Genomic DNA, 15,517 nt, shown 5'->3' with positions numbered 1-15,517 from the left:
GCACATTTAACTTAACCTCTTGGTCATTCATCCAAATTATAATCATTTGGTTATGAACATTAACCAAAGTTTCTCCAATAGTTAAGAAATGTGTGCATAAAATACAAGGAATCTCTTTATTCACATCATAATCTAAATTAAGAAGTTTGGCTAGAAAAAAAAAATTTATTGACTTCCACTAGGATAATTCTATTTTCCTCTCAAGATGGGTGATTGATGTCGCTACACCTTGTTTTTAACTAAATAATAAAATAAAACATTTTATTATATATTTAGTTTTTATTGTTAGTTCAGTTACACAGTCTGAATGCTCTAGTTGGACTTTCCTAACTATCTATCTAATTCAGCCCCGGAAGAGTTTCATTTAGTGCCATTGTCGTATGAACAACTAAAACTAAGTTTGAATCTCCCTACCCCACGTATTATCAAATTGAAAATGAAGAACTTTACCTTAAGCTAACGCCACAGTGGCTAGAAGTCAACCCCACACATCTTTGACTCCCGATTCAAGAGCGGAACATAATGACAGAGGCCCAATCAAAACCATGGAATAAAGTTAAACCATTTCATTGTGCGAGGAAGTACCCATGAAGAAATCTACATAGATAATACAACAGATTGACATTTATGATAATATATGCGCATTAGAGCCAAGGAGATGATACAAATACAGGTCAAACCTCAGATTAACAGTTCACTCTCATTGATAATATCAATCGCATAGCCATCTTCTCAGCTGTCAATAATGCTGCTTGTGTACTTCTTCCCAACAAGCTCAAGCATTTCCTTATCTTACCTTCTGATGATGACTGCTATTCACGATGGAACGTCATTCGCAGGCTGGCTTTGTGTCGAAGCTGCTCAAGCAGATAGCAAAAGCTTGGAATGCAGAGAGCGGATAGTGGTAATCCATGGTGAAGTTATCTTTTCCAATTTTTCCGAACTGGAGAATTACCTTCTCTTGCTCTTCCACTGAAACATTGTGCGATTGATCGACGGCTGCAACGAGTTGGAAGTTCTTAACAGATGCCACGGTCACACGTCCCCTGAAATTTAAGCACCAGCACTGCAGCTGCTCGTGCCATCTCGGCGCCTTGTTTTTAAGCACCAAGGATTCATCCAAATCTTGAACTGCTGGTTCTGATAGGATCTTTGGGCTAAAGTCCTTAGCTGAACCCTTTCTCATAGAATCCGACATGGTAGAAAGGTGGTCATCGATAGAGTATGTGAATGATGTAGGTGTTGGGGCAGTGCCTCCCTCCTGAATTGAAGAGACTGGAATAGTTTGCATGATGCACTGCATCCTCCGAGGACCTCTAGTGCGAAGAACGTTAAGTTCATAAGAAATTGTACCTACACAGTAATTAAATGCAGGTACTCTAGGAGAGACTTGCTTAGAGCGAAATCTCCGGCTTGATCGACTATTTTGCTGAGCTGCAGGGTCACAAGGAGGTTGGCTATCGTAAATTGAGAACTTTGTACCCAGGAAATTAGACCTGACAAAATGTTTGTAGAGTAAATTATCATGAGAAGCGTGTGAAGATTAAAAAACTAAAGTCTATTAAGGCTCACCTTAATTTACCAACATACGTACTACTCGCTCGAGAAAAATCATCAGCTGCCAAAGATATGATAAAGTCAGTACCGGCTGCTCTTCTGACCCTTTTGGCTGCTAACAACAATTTGTCCTTTTTGACCTCCGCTGTTAATTCAATGTTTATCATGAGTCAAGAACAAGTATTTATATTCCATAACTGCACATAAGCTTATTTCGACCGAGTCAAGAAGTGGTATAACAAGTGAGACTTTCTTTCTAGGAATTAACGACTAAATTAACAAGGGACATAGTTAAAAAATTCATCCAAACTAATAGCCCACTTTCATCCATTTATATAGCAGTTTAAAGAGGAAATTGCCAAGGGAAATAAAGAAATAACGGGCCAAAATCGTATAGGAATGCCAATAATGAAAAATGGATTCCTAAAAGCATGATGAGTGCAACTACCCTGCCATCTTTACATATAATCTTGGTTATTTGAAACTGTTGGACAAGTCACGCGGTTATTCCTTCAAATTCACAAATGATAATACATTAAATAGTGAAAAAACTAAAAACATGACTTACAGGGAACCATGCCAAAGTACAGGAGGTAGGTCGAAGTTGCTCTATCCCTTCTGATAAAGAACTGAAATGGAGACTCCCGCGGGCCAGGCTTTGATTGTAAAAAGGAAATCAGAGAGAATCATAATAGGAAAGGATTCAGCCAAAAAGAAGGGAAAAGGGATAAAAACCCAATACCTGCTTTAATGAGATTGGAAATGTGAGCCTTCCACATTGCTCGGGAGTTCTGATAATCTCCTTTGTAATGGCCCTCCAAGACCTACAAACTGAAGCACAAGAAACAACTACAGATCGAGCAGGCCATGAAGTTTCACTCTGTTCCACTCTCCGGATGATGTCTAAAAGTAATTCTGGGGGCAGATTTGCCCATCGACCTTGCTGAATTAACTCCGATGAAGAAGGTACTTGATCAGGTGCAATATGCGACATTGTTTGGTTTCGCCAGTGCCTGCTCCCTTCTTCTCCTCGTTTTGAAATGCTCCCAATTCCATCTTTCATCTCTCGCAGCTCTCTAACAAAACTTTTAAGCGACATCTTTTTCCAGCATAAGCAAGCACCCTTTCTGTCAAAATCAAATCTGCTACCGACCAACCTGATTCAAACACATAAGTGGAGAAAGTTGAATGACAAAGCAAACAATAAAAGGATAGATGGCAGTCTCAAAAAGTGGAAAAAGCCCAAAATGTGTGTTTTCATAGCCTAACGTTCTAACTATTTATTTAACTAGGTCAGCCATTCATACTGCTTATTCAACGAACTTAACTTGCAACATCGACGCTTACTCCAATTAAAAGGGTCCATAGATACAAATTGATACGGCTATTTCAACATTAATTTGGTCATAGCATGTGATATGGACAAGGGCAGATTACAATCTCCTCTTGGCAACCGCAAAAAGAAAAATTTACAAATCCTTATCTCCTTCAAATGAACTTTTTCCTCCATTTACAGACAAAAACAGGACGCCTCGTAGATGTCGACTAAGAATTCCAGGCTAGGTCACAAAACCTAAGTAGGGATCCGGGAATCTTTCAATCCCCAAAGAATACAGATTCGGAAATCTCACACGCAGGCTATCATTGACTCCATAAAAAACCTAACGATACGAAAATGCTGCTAAAAATTTCGAAGGAGAAACCAACCTGTTCAGAGATCAGGCAGATCGAAAAAACAAAATAGCTCAAACTCAGAGCAGCCCGTCCACAATGCCCCCTGAAAAAGGATGCAGAGACTCGTTGAGAAAGCAAGAACCTCCAGATCAGAAGAAGAACATAGATCGATTCGGAGAAACACGGCCAGGCATGAAAAATCGTCAAACGAACATCACAAATTCGGCTACATCAAAATCCCAGATCCCGTGCTCGACGTCATAACAGAAACCTCAACCATCGCCATCGGGAAGTGAACAATTGGAGCAAAGAAGAGGATGAAGAAGTGGGTGAGACTCGAACAGCGAAGCAAACGAGTGCTTGACCACCACCACCAGAGGCTAAGAGCTTCAATCAGAAAACATGGCCCAGCCTTCTCGACCTTAAATGGATCCAGCCAATTTCTCGATCAATTCTTCCCTTTTTTTTTCTTTTTTTTTTTTTCCTATTCATATTTAATAATAAATTTCAATTATAACTTTTCATTACGTATTTTCCATTATCCATAAAATTTTATTTTCTATTGTTTTTTTAAAAAAAAAATAAAAACAAGATTTTTGGATTATAGCTTTAAATCAAAATAAGCGTTTTCTATAAATTAAGGGTTTTTAAAGTATTTTTACTATTTTAAAATGGTAGGATTTTTTTTTTTTTTTTTTTTTTTTTTTTTTTTTTTTTTTTTTTTTTTTTTTTTTTTTTTTTTTTTTTTTTTTTTTTTTTTTTTTTTTTTTTTTTTTTTTTTTTTTTTTTTTTTTTTTTTTTTTTTTTGGTGTTTTTATTTATTACTTGAAACCTTAGTTGCTCAAGTGATTTTTAAGACTTCAACATGCTTCTTCAAAAATCTATAGAACAATCAAAAACTATTTTCTTTTTACATATTTATAAATAAATATTTTAAGAAAAAATAAATATAATAAAACTATGTTTAAATTAAAAGATGACTTAGGTTTTTGAAAAATGAAAAATGATTTTAAATACAGGTTATTTNTGATATTTGTAAAATGAGAAAGTTGTTATTATTAACCGGAAATAAGGGGAAACGAATCTTCAATGAACGCTCAGACTTCTCCAAAAGCCGCACTTTAATGGCACGTGTATCTGTGTGAGTCAGTACATTATTTACCCATATCTTCTTCTTAATTTATTAATATATTTTTTTTCCTTCCTTAGCTGGCATCCATCCTATCTACATCCGCGAGATTTGAACGTCAAATCTTAACCGTTGAATTATAGTTCCAATCTTTTGTTATCGAGGTTACACAGCCGTTCGATGACTCGTCCTAGGAAACAATAAACTAAGCAAAAATGTTTCTTAAATAATCCAACTCCGTTCAAACTATACCGGAGAACCGCTGCCTGCTAATCTGAGAACTGCAGTGGGCACGAGGCTTGCCAAGTATGTCGGCATAATGCCAGTGAACGACCCCAGCCCTGCTGCTACAGATTTGACATGGAAACTTGAATCAACCGGTAACAATCCCTAATCCTGTCTAACCTTTTCCAGTTGCCCATATACCCTGCTGCCACAGCTTAAGAATGCCCATCGCCTCATAATTTGACATTGGCATCGATAGTCAAACAAATATAGATAATACGAACACGATCTCGTATAATGTCTAAGAAGACCTTTCACCAAACCAGTCTCATATCTAGGATTTGGAATTAGGGTTCAACTCTTTATGTTTACAACACATGAACGTATGTTTTCTAGAAAATTTTTTAAGAAATCACCCAATATCATATTGCTCTAACTTTAGGGTTTTGATTGAATCTCGAAAAGAAAAATGCATATTATTATTATGAGTAGTAATTTAATTCTTCTAACCCTTTCTCAACTATCATATTCATCGCTCTCATTCAAATGTGAGGTTAATTCATTCATATATTTTATTTTTACTCGAGCGTCACATAATCTTTTAGTAAGGTTAATGCAATAAATATTGCTTGTTTTCCCTCATTACATATATCCGTGAATCTCACGATTTTAAAATGGTTAAGCGATGTTTCGTTTCTCCCTCCAATCAATATGTAATTTGATGATTCACCCTATCATGGACCAAAAATCGTATGACTTTTTTTTTTCTTTTTATTATGTGGGCCTCTATCATAATTTTTTTTAAATATTAATTACTGAAAGGGCTAGATATTTCCCAAGCGTTGGAACGGACGGTAGAGATTGGATCACTAGCTGTTACGAACCGCAGTGGAAAAGCCTCTCCGCTTTTCTGGAAGTATCTAATAATATATATATTCTCGACTCTCTCGTGCCCATCATTGCCAAGAGCTCGCCACTGTCTCCACCAATCCAAGTGAAAGGAAAAAGCGAGGGCCGCGCCACCGTTTCTATCACCGGCTGCCAAGATAGATTCCGATCGCAAGCGGAAGAAATCGGCTTCTTCGATCTCCTCTGCAGATCGATCTGCGAAGGAAAAGCGTAGCAGCAGCAAGAAGAACAAGATGTCCTCTTCGGCGGCCGCAGGTCAGGTTAGGGCATCGCACATACTCATAAAGCACCAAGGATCTCGACGGCCTGCTTCGTGGAAGGATCCGGAAGGCCGAATTATCAAGAACACCACTCGCGACAGCGCCGTCTCTCAGCTTACTGTCATTAGAGACGACATCATTTCCGGCAAGTCCAAGTTTGAGGACGTTGCCTCTCGCATCTCTGACTGCAGTTCTGCCAAGCGTGGCGGCGATCTAGGTCCGCATACTGATCTCATTTCTTTATTATCTCGATTTTTCTGGCCATTACGTAGAGTAATTGTTTCTTTTTGTTTTCCATTTCTTGTCGGATTTGTGTAGTTTTCAGTCCGGAATTAGATAGGATTCACTTTATCATGTATTGAACCTGGAACCCTAGACTTAACCGTGAGAAATCTTAGTGTTTGGATTGCGGTATTGCTAGTTCGAGATATTAGATTTAGGTTTCAGTTCAATGAATTTTATTAGCAGGCAGGATATCTATGTATCGCTTGGATTCAATTGGATATGTCTATTGTATTTACGTATTTGCTTCGTGTAAGGTTTGTAATTCTTCTTGTTTTGGTTTGAATTGAAATAGTACAGGATACTATCGTGTATGATTATTCCCTGCCGCTCTCGGATACCAAACATATTTGTTGAATTGTGGTCTATGATTGAGGAACTTTGTTATACCTCAATTTCTAAGTTGAATTTCACTTTATGAAACAACTATAATGATAATGCTCAAACAATTATCACAAGGTCGTGATTACTTTTGGACTTCGCGATGAAGTTGTGTGATACCGTGATGAATATAACCAGTTATGTAGACCATTTTACTTGAAAACCGATGAAAGGGTTACTTACTCAGTACTTGATTTTAGCTAAAGGGTTAAATCAACCATTCAATCGGAATATCCGTTTAGAGCCTTTCTCATATATTGGTAAAAAGCGAGAACGTCAGCACTTTGAAAGTGTCTCTATCAAGAAAATTTCTACCTGCTGGTGTGGAGACTTTTTTGCTCCAGTAAATACTTTAGATTTAATAATTCCATGAGATCTAGGAACTTAGCTTTGGAAATCAAAGAGAGAGGTGGAGATGTAGCAATAGTTTTACTTGTCAGTAATATTTCACTATACTCTGGTATAATTAGACCCACACATCAAAAGAATTAAAACAACAAAATTTGAACAACCCTTTCTGGTAAAATTGGTTCTATCTAGGAATGCAGTTCTCTTTTCCCCCACTGAAATGTATACTTCGTTAGTGCTGATGGAGCCATAATTTTTCATGGGGAGAGGCAAACTCTTAGCTTCGCACTTTTTATATATATATGAAATAAATTTCCAATTCTAACATTTAGTAGAGAAAATTTGAGAGAAAAAAATTATAAATTTAAACTTTGTATACAACTTTTTAAATCTAAAATGAACCGAGCCCTCCTCTTTCTGCTCCACCCCTGGTTGTGTCTTGCTAGAAATTTGTAGTTGTGTACTCTCCTTCTAAGCCCGATTGGTAAAATCCCAGAGAGTAATTGTGTTCAGTAGTTCAATAGCAGGTACATCCGGACATTTTCTAGGATCACAAGGATATGTTATGATGTTTTGTTCGTAAGCAAGCTGATATTTTATTCTAGCAATTGTATTTGTGTGGATTAGCGCCATGCAGAATGCGTCTAAATGAGCAACACACTGACGTTATTGCAGGTCCTTTTGGGCGTGGCCAGATGCAGAAGCCTTTTGAAGAAGCAACATTTGCCCTCAAGGTTGGAGAGGTAAGCGACATTGTGGACACTGACAGTGGAGTTCACATCATCAAGCGGACTGCTTAAATTCTCTCATAAATCCTCTTATTGAAGCATTTAATCTATTTGGCTGAAGTTATTCGAGAAGGATTTGGTTCTACTCCAGGCGACATGCATTTGTTGCTATGCTCTTGATAGTACAGGACAATTCATGTTGTGATTTGGCTATAGCTACTCTGTTTCAGTGACCTAAGAATTTTCTTGAAGTTCGATGCTTTTATGCCATTGAATTTTTGGCTCTGTAAACGTGACAAATATTTGCGTTCAAGTGGTCGTGATTTGAATTGTTTGCGTCTTTTATTACGCCTCATTTGTCTGCTCAACCTCCTAGGATTATTGGGTAGGAAATGGGAATTTTTATGAAACGTTTTTCTTTTATTTATTTTATTTACTTTTTCATGGTTTATTAAGTTTTAGGTTTTAAAAAACGAAGTTTTATTTGGGGCCAAGCAGATTTTGTGACCAAATGTGAAGTTAGCTGTCTTATGGTTCTTGGGCTTTTAAAATGTACAGGAAGTTTGAAAAATAGAATAATTTGAATTTTATAATTTTTGTGTTTAGTTGCATGTCAAGAACACATGTTTTCTTTTTTGAGCTGATGTAAAACTTTGATTCCCAACTGTAATTGTGTGTTTAATTTTTAAATTTTAAAAAGTTTTATTTTTAGTTTGGTGTTTGATGATTGACTCAATGGTATAAGTTATGACTTAATTAGTGTAATATGGTAATTGATGTGTATTAGTTCTTACATCCTTTGACCGGCAACCAAAATGTACTAGCTCTTCGGTCGGTGAACTCAAATTCTCAAATTTCGAGATCGATATGAACTAGGTATATAGTTTAATTTCTCTATCTCATATTTGGAATATGTTTTTGGTTTGTCTCATCTTGATACCGAATTATGAATATTAATAATCTTGATATCGAGTGATGATTCTCGATATTAAATCAAGATTGAGATACGACCATATTCAACTTAGATATCTAATCATAACTATTGACAACCGATATGGAGATGAACCACTCTGAATCCGATAACACCGTCGAAGAAAAATTTCATTCTCAGTGCAATATGGTCAAATATTTGATTTTCCCCATTTTACCTTACATGCCCTAACATAGACGATGAGGTGGCACATTTTGATTGGCTAACCCAGCTGTGTAAAGCAAGAAACGCGTGGAACTCGCCGAGACAAGATTCAAACCCTTCTCCAACACGGCCATTAGAGGCGAGCTCCCCCTTTCCCCCCTCCTTCTCCCGCATTCCTCTTTTCTTTTTTTTCTTTTCACTCTCAGATCCGACTAATCAATCGGGTTGATTAGCAATGGCATCCATCGCCGACGGTACCAGATCCGCCTCTAATACCAATGTCGAGGCCACTGCCCCGACGGGGAAGCGCCGGACGGCCTTAATTACCGGCATTACTGGCCAGGATGGTTCCTATCTGACTGAGTTCCTTCTCGACAAGGGCTACGAAGTCCATGGATTGATCCGGCGATCTTCCAACTTTAATACTCAGAGAATCAACCACATCTATATCGATCCTCACAATGTTCACAAGGCGCGAATGAAGCTTCACTACGCTGACCTCACTGATGCCTCCTCTCTTCGCCGATGGCTCGATACTATCCTTCCCGATGAGGTCTATAACCTCGCTGCTCAATCGCACGTTGCTGTTTCTTTTGAAATTCCGGATTATACCGCTGACGTTGTCGCCACTGGTGCCCTCCGTTTGCTTGAGGCTGTTCGATCTCATATCGCCGCCACTGGCCGGAGTCACATTCGATACTATCAAGCGGGATCGTCTGAAATGTTCGGGTCCACGCCGCCGCCTCAGTTGGAGACGACTCCATTTCATCCTCGATCTCCTTACGCCGCAGCGAAATGCGCTGCGCATTGGTATACGGTGAATTACCGTGAGGCGTACGGGATCTTCGCTTGCAATGGGATACTATTCAACCACGAATCGCCGCGGAGGGGAGAGAATTTTGTGACGAGAAAGATCACACGAGCTGTTGGGCGCATCAAGATTGGGCTTCAGAGCAAGTTGTTCTTAGGGAATCTGCAGGCTTCAAGGGATTGGGGTTTTGCAGGGGATTACGTGGAAGCCATGTGGATGATGCTGCAGCAAGACCAACCCGACGATTATGTGGTTGCGACGGAGGAATCACACACGGTGGAGGAGTTCTTGGAGGTGGCATTTGGGTACGTCGGATTGAATTGGAAGGACCATGTAGTGATCGACAAGAGATACTTCCGGCCGACGGAGGTCGACAATCTGAAAGGGGATGCAAGCAAGGCAAAGAAGGTGTTGGGATGGAAACCAAAGGTCGGATTTGAGAAGCTGGTGAAGATGATGGTGGATGAAGACGTTGAAATGGCCAAGCGAGAGAAGGTTTTGGTCGATGCTGGCTACATGGATGCGCAGCAGCAACCTTGATCAGATCAGATAGAGCCGACCCCAACTACTGTATGCTGCAATTTACCCCATCGCAATGTGCTTCAAATGCCAATCCTTCTCGAATAGAGAAATATAGTTTCGTTTGACTTGCAGAATTCAAAATCTGTGTTCTTTTGTGTTATTTATGCTATTTCATGTTCTTTCACAATCAGTTATTGTTCTAAACTCAACATTTGTTTACCAAAAATATTATTAATGAACACACTTCACTAGCCATGTTTTCTTCTGGGTGCACCTCTTGAATCTTGAATTCCTAATTGTACTTTCCTTTTTAAAAAGTGATGTTTCAGACATTCTCATATATAATATAACTGAAACTCACATTAAAAAGCTTCAAAATTCAGGCCTATCAGAGGTTTTTGAAGCACCGACAATGGCATCTTCAATCAATGTGCTTCAATGAAATGGTCATGGTGTATTCAGGTTCTGGAAGATGGATCTTAACGAGTAAAGGGCAAACGCTCCGTCGGTGGAGAATCCTCGGGGGTTGAAAGGGCCGAAGGAGGAAACATCTTTTAGTGGGCGCCCACTCCTTTCAAAGGGCTACTACGGTCAACCGTCCTAGATTTTGAAACACTGATGTAAGCCTGTAGGACAGCATTTTAACAGCTGAATTTTGCTGTAAACCACAAATTCGACAAGCTGCCTATCTCTCTGTAGACGATTGTTTGTGTTTCAGTTTGAGTTTGATGTTTTTCAGACTGGATGAATGTTGAAAAATGAAGTCACTATATATACACAACATGGGATTGATATCCATCCAATGTTTCAAGAATTGGCACATTTACCATCTTTTGCTATGAAATCTTTGTTTTCTAAGATTGCAAAATGTTCCAATAAAGAATCAACCTAATTTGGGTTCTTGGGGATGTGGATTTGTATTCAAATCTACTTGCTGAGAAGATGAATTACAGGATGACCCCGAGTCGGTGGTGGCAACAACAAATGGCTTGATAGTTAACCGAAGAGACTCTGGTCCTTCTGAAGAAATTCTTTTGCATATTGCATCGCAATTACTAATAACTTCTGTCAATCTTCCCTTAAGCTCACCAATTTCCACTTTCAGTGCGTGAACTAGACATATTCAAAGACAGACAATAGTACAATTAGTACATTTAATTCGCAAAACACAAGCATTCATAAACCCATCTGTTGAGAAGAAAAAGAAAAGGAAGGAAACAGAGAAAGAGAAGAAAAACTGTGTATCAGTACCTTCGGATAGATGTTCGGAAGCTGTTTTCACTGCAGAAACCGAAAAATTTAAGCGTTGAAGAAGTTTAACAGCCAAAGCATCGGTGACTTCGATCTTGTTTTCGATATCTTCCTACAATAGTTATCACCAAATTAAGTTCCATGGACAACAAGCTTTCCTATTCTTCTACTGGAAGAACCCTACACTAAGGCTGCAAGAACATTCCAAGTGTGATAAATTCTAAAGAACAATAGGGTTTTCTGATCAGGTAAAGTACCGTAATATCAATACAAAAAGTTGTAATTGGAAATTCCAATAGTTTAAATCCTATTTGGTAACCAATTGGTTACAATGAGTTTCATGTTTTTTTTTTTCAAGAAAACATCTCCACTTTTAATCAAATTTCAAATTGTTAGATTACAAAACAAGAAAATTTAGGTGGAAGTAATATTAATAGACTTAATTTTCAAAACCCAAAAGATTTTCCATCCTTGCCTTCAATATAAAAGAATTGGTTCTCATTAACGCTCAACATAGTCCAAGTAAAAAGAAAGTACTACATCAGAGTTTAGATTTATTCTTTTTCATCTAGGAATGTGAAAATGGAGGTACTAGATGTGACTTAAAGGAAACGGTGCAAAAACGTCAGAAAGGTCCTCCTTTAGAGAAATAAATACCTGCAACCATCCCATTGACATGTAAGCCCCCCAGGGCCCCAACATTTATACCATAAAAATTGAAAACTTCGAAACTTCATACAGAAATCTTAGAATTGATTCAAAGAGACAAGTTCAGACTTCCAATACGCATCTCAAAAATATCCCGAGATCTATCATAAAAAAATTCCTGTTGTAGTCCAACCAAGTACTCCATACTGAAGCTAATATGACCATTTTACATAAACTCATCCCTTTCTCCCAGAAAAAGGGAACTCTACCGACGTCAGGCACAAAAAATCATTCCACTTAAGATCGATAACATTACAGATAATGCTAATTGAAATACATATCCAAATAGATCAAGATAACAAAAAAACAAAAAATATGATGCCAAACTTCTTTGTGGGCTTCTATCACTATGGGTTTTTATAATTGTCGGCTAGGTCATATTTTGATGGATTGGACTTTTTTTTGTAGTTTTTATCGGAACTCCTTTTGTTGGACTATTTTTTCTTTCCGTTTTCTCAATGAAAAGTTGGTTTCTCATTTCTCATTAATATATATAGATGATGCTAAGCCCTAAGAGGCTAGACTAAAAATAAAAAGATAAAAAACACTACCAACGTTGGAGAGACATGGTGGCAAACCGTCTGAAGAAATTCAGAATTGACTTGCCCCTGAATACCAGCTAAAAGTGACCTTAAGAATTTTAACCCCCGGAATCTCCTAAATAGGATGGGCATAGTCCTACAATGAGCAGGATGAGATATTGAAAGAGAAAGAAAGTACAAGAAATTAGCGACTTCAGAACCAACTTCCTTTTTTCCCTTTTGACCAAGGCAAAAGTTGAGGATACTGAAATATTTTTGAAACTTTACTACTATGATTTCTAATATTGAACCATATCATTATCATACGAAAAGTATGTTGAAGGGGACTGAATATGAATATGAAAAACTCTGTTGTCAAACTTAGCATAGCTCAACTAATTGAGGCATTGTATCCTAGACCTAAATGTCAAAAGTTCAAATCTCCACACTCTAATCTAAAAAAGAATATGGAAACCATTGCCCCTTCAAACTCTATCATGAGGGCAGCATATTCTACTTGTTAAAAGGAGCTCTAAATGAAATCTAAAGCAGAAAAAACATAAAACCACAACAGCGGCATCTTTTGTAGACAGAAATAAAAGGAACTGAATGATGTAATAACTCACAAGCATTTGCATTCACCATAAAAAATCAAAATATTTTTTAATAGAACAAACCTGATTCTTGTTGATCTTTTGGACCCGTTCATCCTGCCAATTACGGTACACTGAGAAAAGCTCCAAAAGCACTTGGGGATTCACGGTAACTACATTGCATTAAGAAAGAATAGAACAGTCACGCAGCATCCTTTGCAAAAATATTGCAATGGCATAACATGACACAGAAAAGGTTACAATATGATAAAGAGAACAAACTAAGCAATAGACTCAATAATCTCAACATCCATGCTACAATGACGAAAACCATAACACTGGAAAGAAGCCTAAATTAGCAAAGTGGTTTCTTCATTTACCTAAACTATATTTTTGTTTTTATTTACTTCAACTAAAAAATTAACAAATGATTGCAGGCTCATACTTGGATAAAATATGAACGTTTTCCCAACTTGGATTAAGGCTGCATGATCAATATTGTACAAACAGTTGAAAGTTACAGAAGTAAGTGGTACACTCTTCTTTTCCAAATTAGTTTACCAACCCCAATATAGAAAATGAACATATTTGCCAAAAGCTTCTAGTTCAAATGTTCGTCTACATCTAGAGACCTCATTACCAATCCATGCATCCCAAGGGTAGATACTGATCAGCTAATAAGCACTTACACAAATAAGACACAAACACAGTGACACATTAATTTAAAATAAAAAAAATCTAGAACATGAACATAATAAGGATATGTACATTATGATATACATTTTCAATATATATATATATATATATTCTTTTTACACATTTTAATGTTCATGCTAAAAAATGGTTTTTTCTTTTTAATGCTTATGCATTTATGAAGAAATGTTTCATGAAACAAATATTCAAGATAGATTTAAACCAACTTATCCACTTTCTAAATCTTCTCATATCTTAATGAAAAAGAGATTTGAAGTCAATAATGCTTATACACTAATATGTCTTTCGCTTCCAGAATGTTCATACGTTTATTTTGCTTAACAACTGTTCAAAATATGGATTCAATTTGTTCAACTAGTTTTTGGCATGTGTATATTGTTCTTAACAAGTGTCCAACCAAATAAGACATGGACGCGTTGGTCAACTTAAAGTGTCTATGTGTTACAAGGGTGTTTAGTTTTGACCATGTGACACTATGCTTCATAAGTGATCAGTATATTGAGGAACAGAGTACTGGCAGGTTGAACAGAGATTCTTGAGTTACTATTATAACAGCTACTGTAATCCTCAGTGGCTTCCTGAACTGGAAGTGATACTGACGCTTACAATTCAATGGTACCCGGTGTATGCTTATTATTCTTACCCGTTCAGAAACAACCAAGTTCAGAAGCATCAACTACTATTTAGCCAAAGGTAAATGTTATAGCCGGTAGTGCAGAGACTGATTATCACAATAATGTAAGCGATTATGCTTGAAATACTTAACCGTGTTTCTCCTATACCTCCCTTCTGAGCCTTTTTTTTTTATTTTTTTTTTTTTAATTTTTTTTAATGTTATACCGCTGGCTAGGGCAGCACAAAGCGTGGTTTAAAACAACAGAACCAATTTTAATCCAAGAAGGAAACTAAACAAACAATAAGTTCAATCCTAAGAATCCTACCAGCATTTGAAGAAGAGGGCGGTTTCCTTACTAAGATATCTGTCAGGCTACCTTCCGTAGGGGGTGATTGCAATATCGGTGTTGTCTACAATACGAAATAAACCAAATGAAATTCTAAATCCAGATCCAAGTTTGACAATTCACAGAAATGAGGTGTAACGAATCCCTAGCTGTCATACAAAAAGGGAAATTGAAGAACCTTCATAATTGAACTTACGATTTTAAGGGATTTGAGCCTCTCTAATATGGGGTCAACAGCTTCTGATCGCTCCGAGACGGTGGAGATTACATCAGCTGGCCGCTTCAGGCGTAACAGAACATATTAAGATGGGAAATAAGTGAGCAATGCAAAGAGATTAGCAAAAACTAAGCAATACCGCTTTCTGAGAGCTTGAGAGTGAGGATTCCGAAGCACCCATGTCGCTTTACTCTCGGAGATGGCTTCCGATCAGTGAAAGCTCCGATGCAACCAAGCGGATGGAAAAAGCCAGCGAGTCGAAGGCACATTTATTTATTTATTTATGGCTAAATTATATAAAATATGGTTAAATTTTGTATTTTATTTAAAAAATACTTTTGAACTTAAAAAAAATATATTAATGTCAAACACAAAAATATATATATTTTTTTTTTTATGAAAATGAAAATTATTAGTGACGAATTGATTTAAGTTTTTACTCTACACTTCAAAAATTTATATATAATATAATATGCAGTTTTTACCATTAATACTGTATGTTGATATGCTTTATTCTCTTTATTTTTCCTCCTCTTCGTATATATCATTGTTTCCATCTCCCTAGAGAAGAGAGGAAACCAAGATTTTTA

The 15,517-nt window shown here is 37.2% G+C and overlaps 4 protein-coding genes across 4 annotated transcripts; 2 read left to right on the top strand and 2 right to left on the bottom strand.

Annotated features, from left to right (window-relative positions):
- Positions 1-523: 523 nt before the first annotated feature.
- LOC111480371 (tubby-like F-box protein 5) lies at positions 524-3,686 on the bottom strand. The gene is made up of 5 exons (XM_023125370.1): positions 3,265-3,686; positions 2,300-2,714; positions 2,126-2,213; positions 1,573-1,702; positions 524-1,496 (listed from the first exon to the last, which is right to left on the bottom strand). The coding sequence occupies exons 2-5, from the start codon at positions 2,654-2,656 to the stop codon at positions 830-832; spliced, it is 1,242 nt and encodes a 413-aa protein (XP_022981138.1). The 5' UTR covers positions 2,657-2,714; positions 3,265-3,686; the 3' UTR covers positions 524-829.
- A 1,839-nt stretch (positions 3,687-5,525) lies between these two features.
- Positions 5,526-7,838, top strand: LOC111482022 (peptidyl-prolyl cis-trans isomerase Pin1). Its single transcript, XM_023127645.1, has 2 exons — positions 5,526-5,971; positions 7,441-7,838. Exons 1-2 carry the CDS (start codon positions 5,728-5,730, stop codon positions 7,563-7,565), a joined length of 369 nt encoding a protein of 122 aa, XP_022983413.1. The 5' UTR covers positions 5,526-5,727; the 3' UTR covers positions 7,566-7,838.
- Positions 7,839-8,734: 896 nt separating this feature from the next.
- On the top strand, positions 8,735-10,234 carry LOC111480638 (GDP-mannose 4,6 dehydratase 1-like). The gene has a single exon (XM_023125791.1). It carries the CDS (start codon positions 8,864-8,866, stop codon positions 9,977-9,979), a length of 1,116 nt encoding a protein of 371 aa, XP_022981559.1. The 5' UTR covers positions 8,735-8,863; the 3' UTR covers positions 9,980-10,234.
- Positions 10,235-10,710: 476 nt separating this feature from the next.
- Positions 10,711-15,192, bottom strand: LOC111481498. Its single transcript, XM_023126947.1, has 6 exons — positions 15,067-15,192; positions 14,907-14,990; positions 14,690-14,774; positions 13,119-13,207; positions 11,213-11,324; positions 10,711-11,074 (listed from the first exon to the last, which is right to left on the bottom strand). The coding sequence occupies exons 1-6, from the start codon at positions 15,106-15,108 to the stop codon at positions 10,845-10,847; spliced, it is 642 nt and encodes a 213-aa protein (XP_022982715.1). The 5' UTR covers positions 15,109-15,192; the 3' UTR covers positions 10,711-10,844.
- Positions 15,193-15,517: the final 325 nt, after the last annotated feature.

The sequence above is a fragment of the Cucurbita maxima genome, unplaced genomic scaffold (assembly GCF_002738345.1).
Source record: "Cucurbita maxima cultivar Rimu unplaced genomic scaffold, Cmax_1.0 Cma_Scf00001, whole genome shotgun sequence".
In the NCBI taxonomy this organism is placed as follows: domain Eukaryota; kingdom Viridiplantae; phylum Streptophyta; class Magnoliopsida; order Cucurbitales; family Cucurbitaceae; genus Cucurbita; species Cucurbita maxima.
The sequence above is the reverse complement of the archived record's forward strand: the minus strand, read 5'-3'. Positions and strand labels throughout refer to the sequence as shown.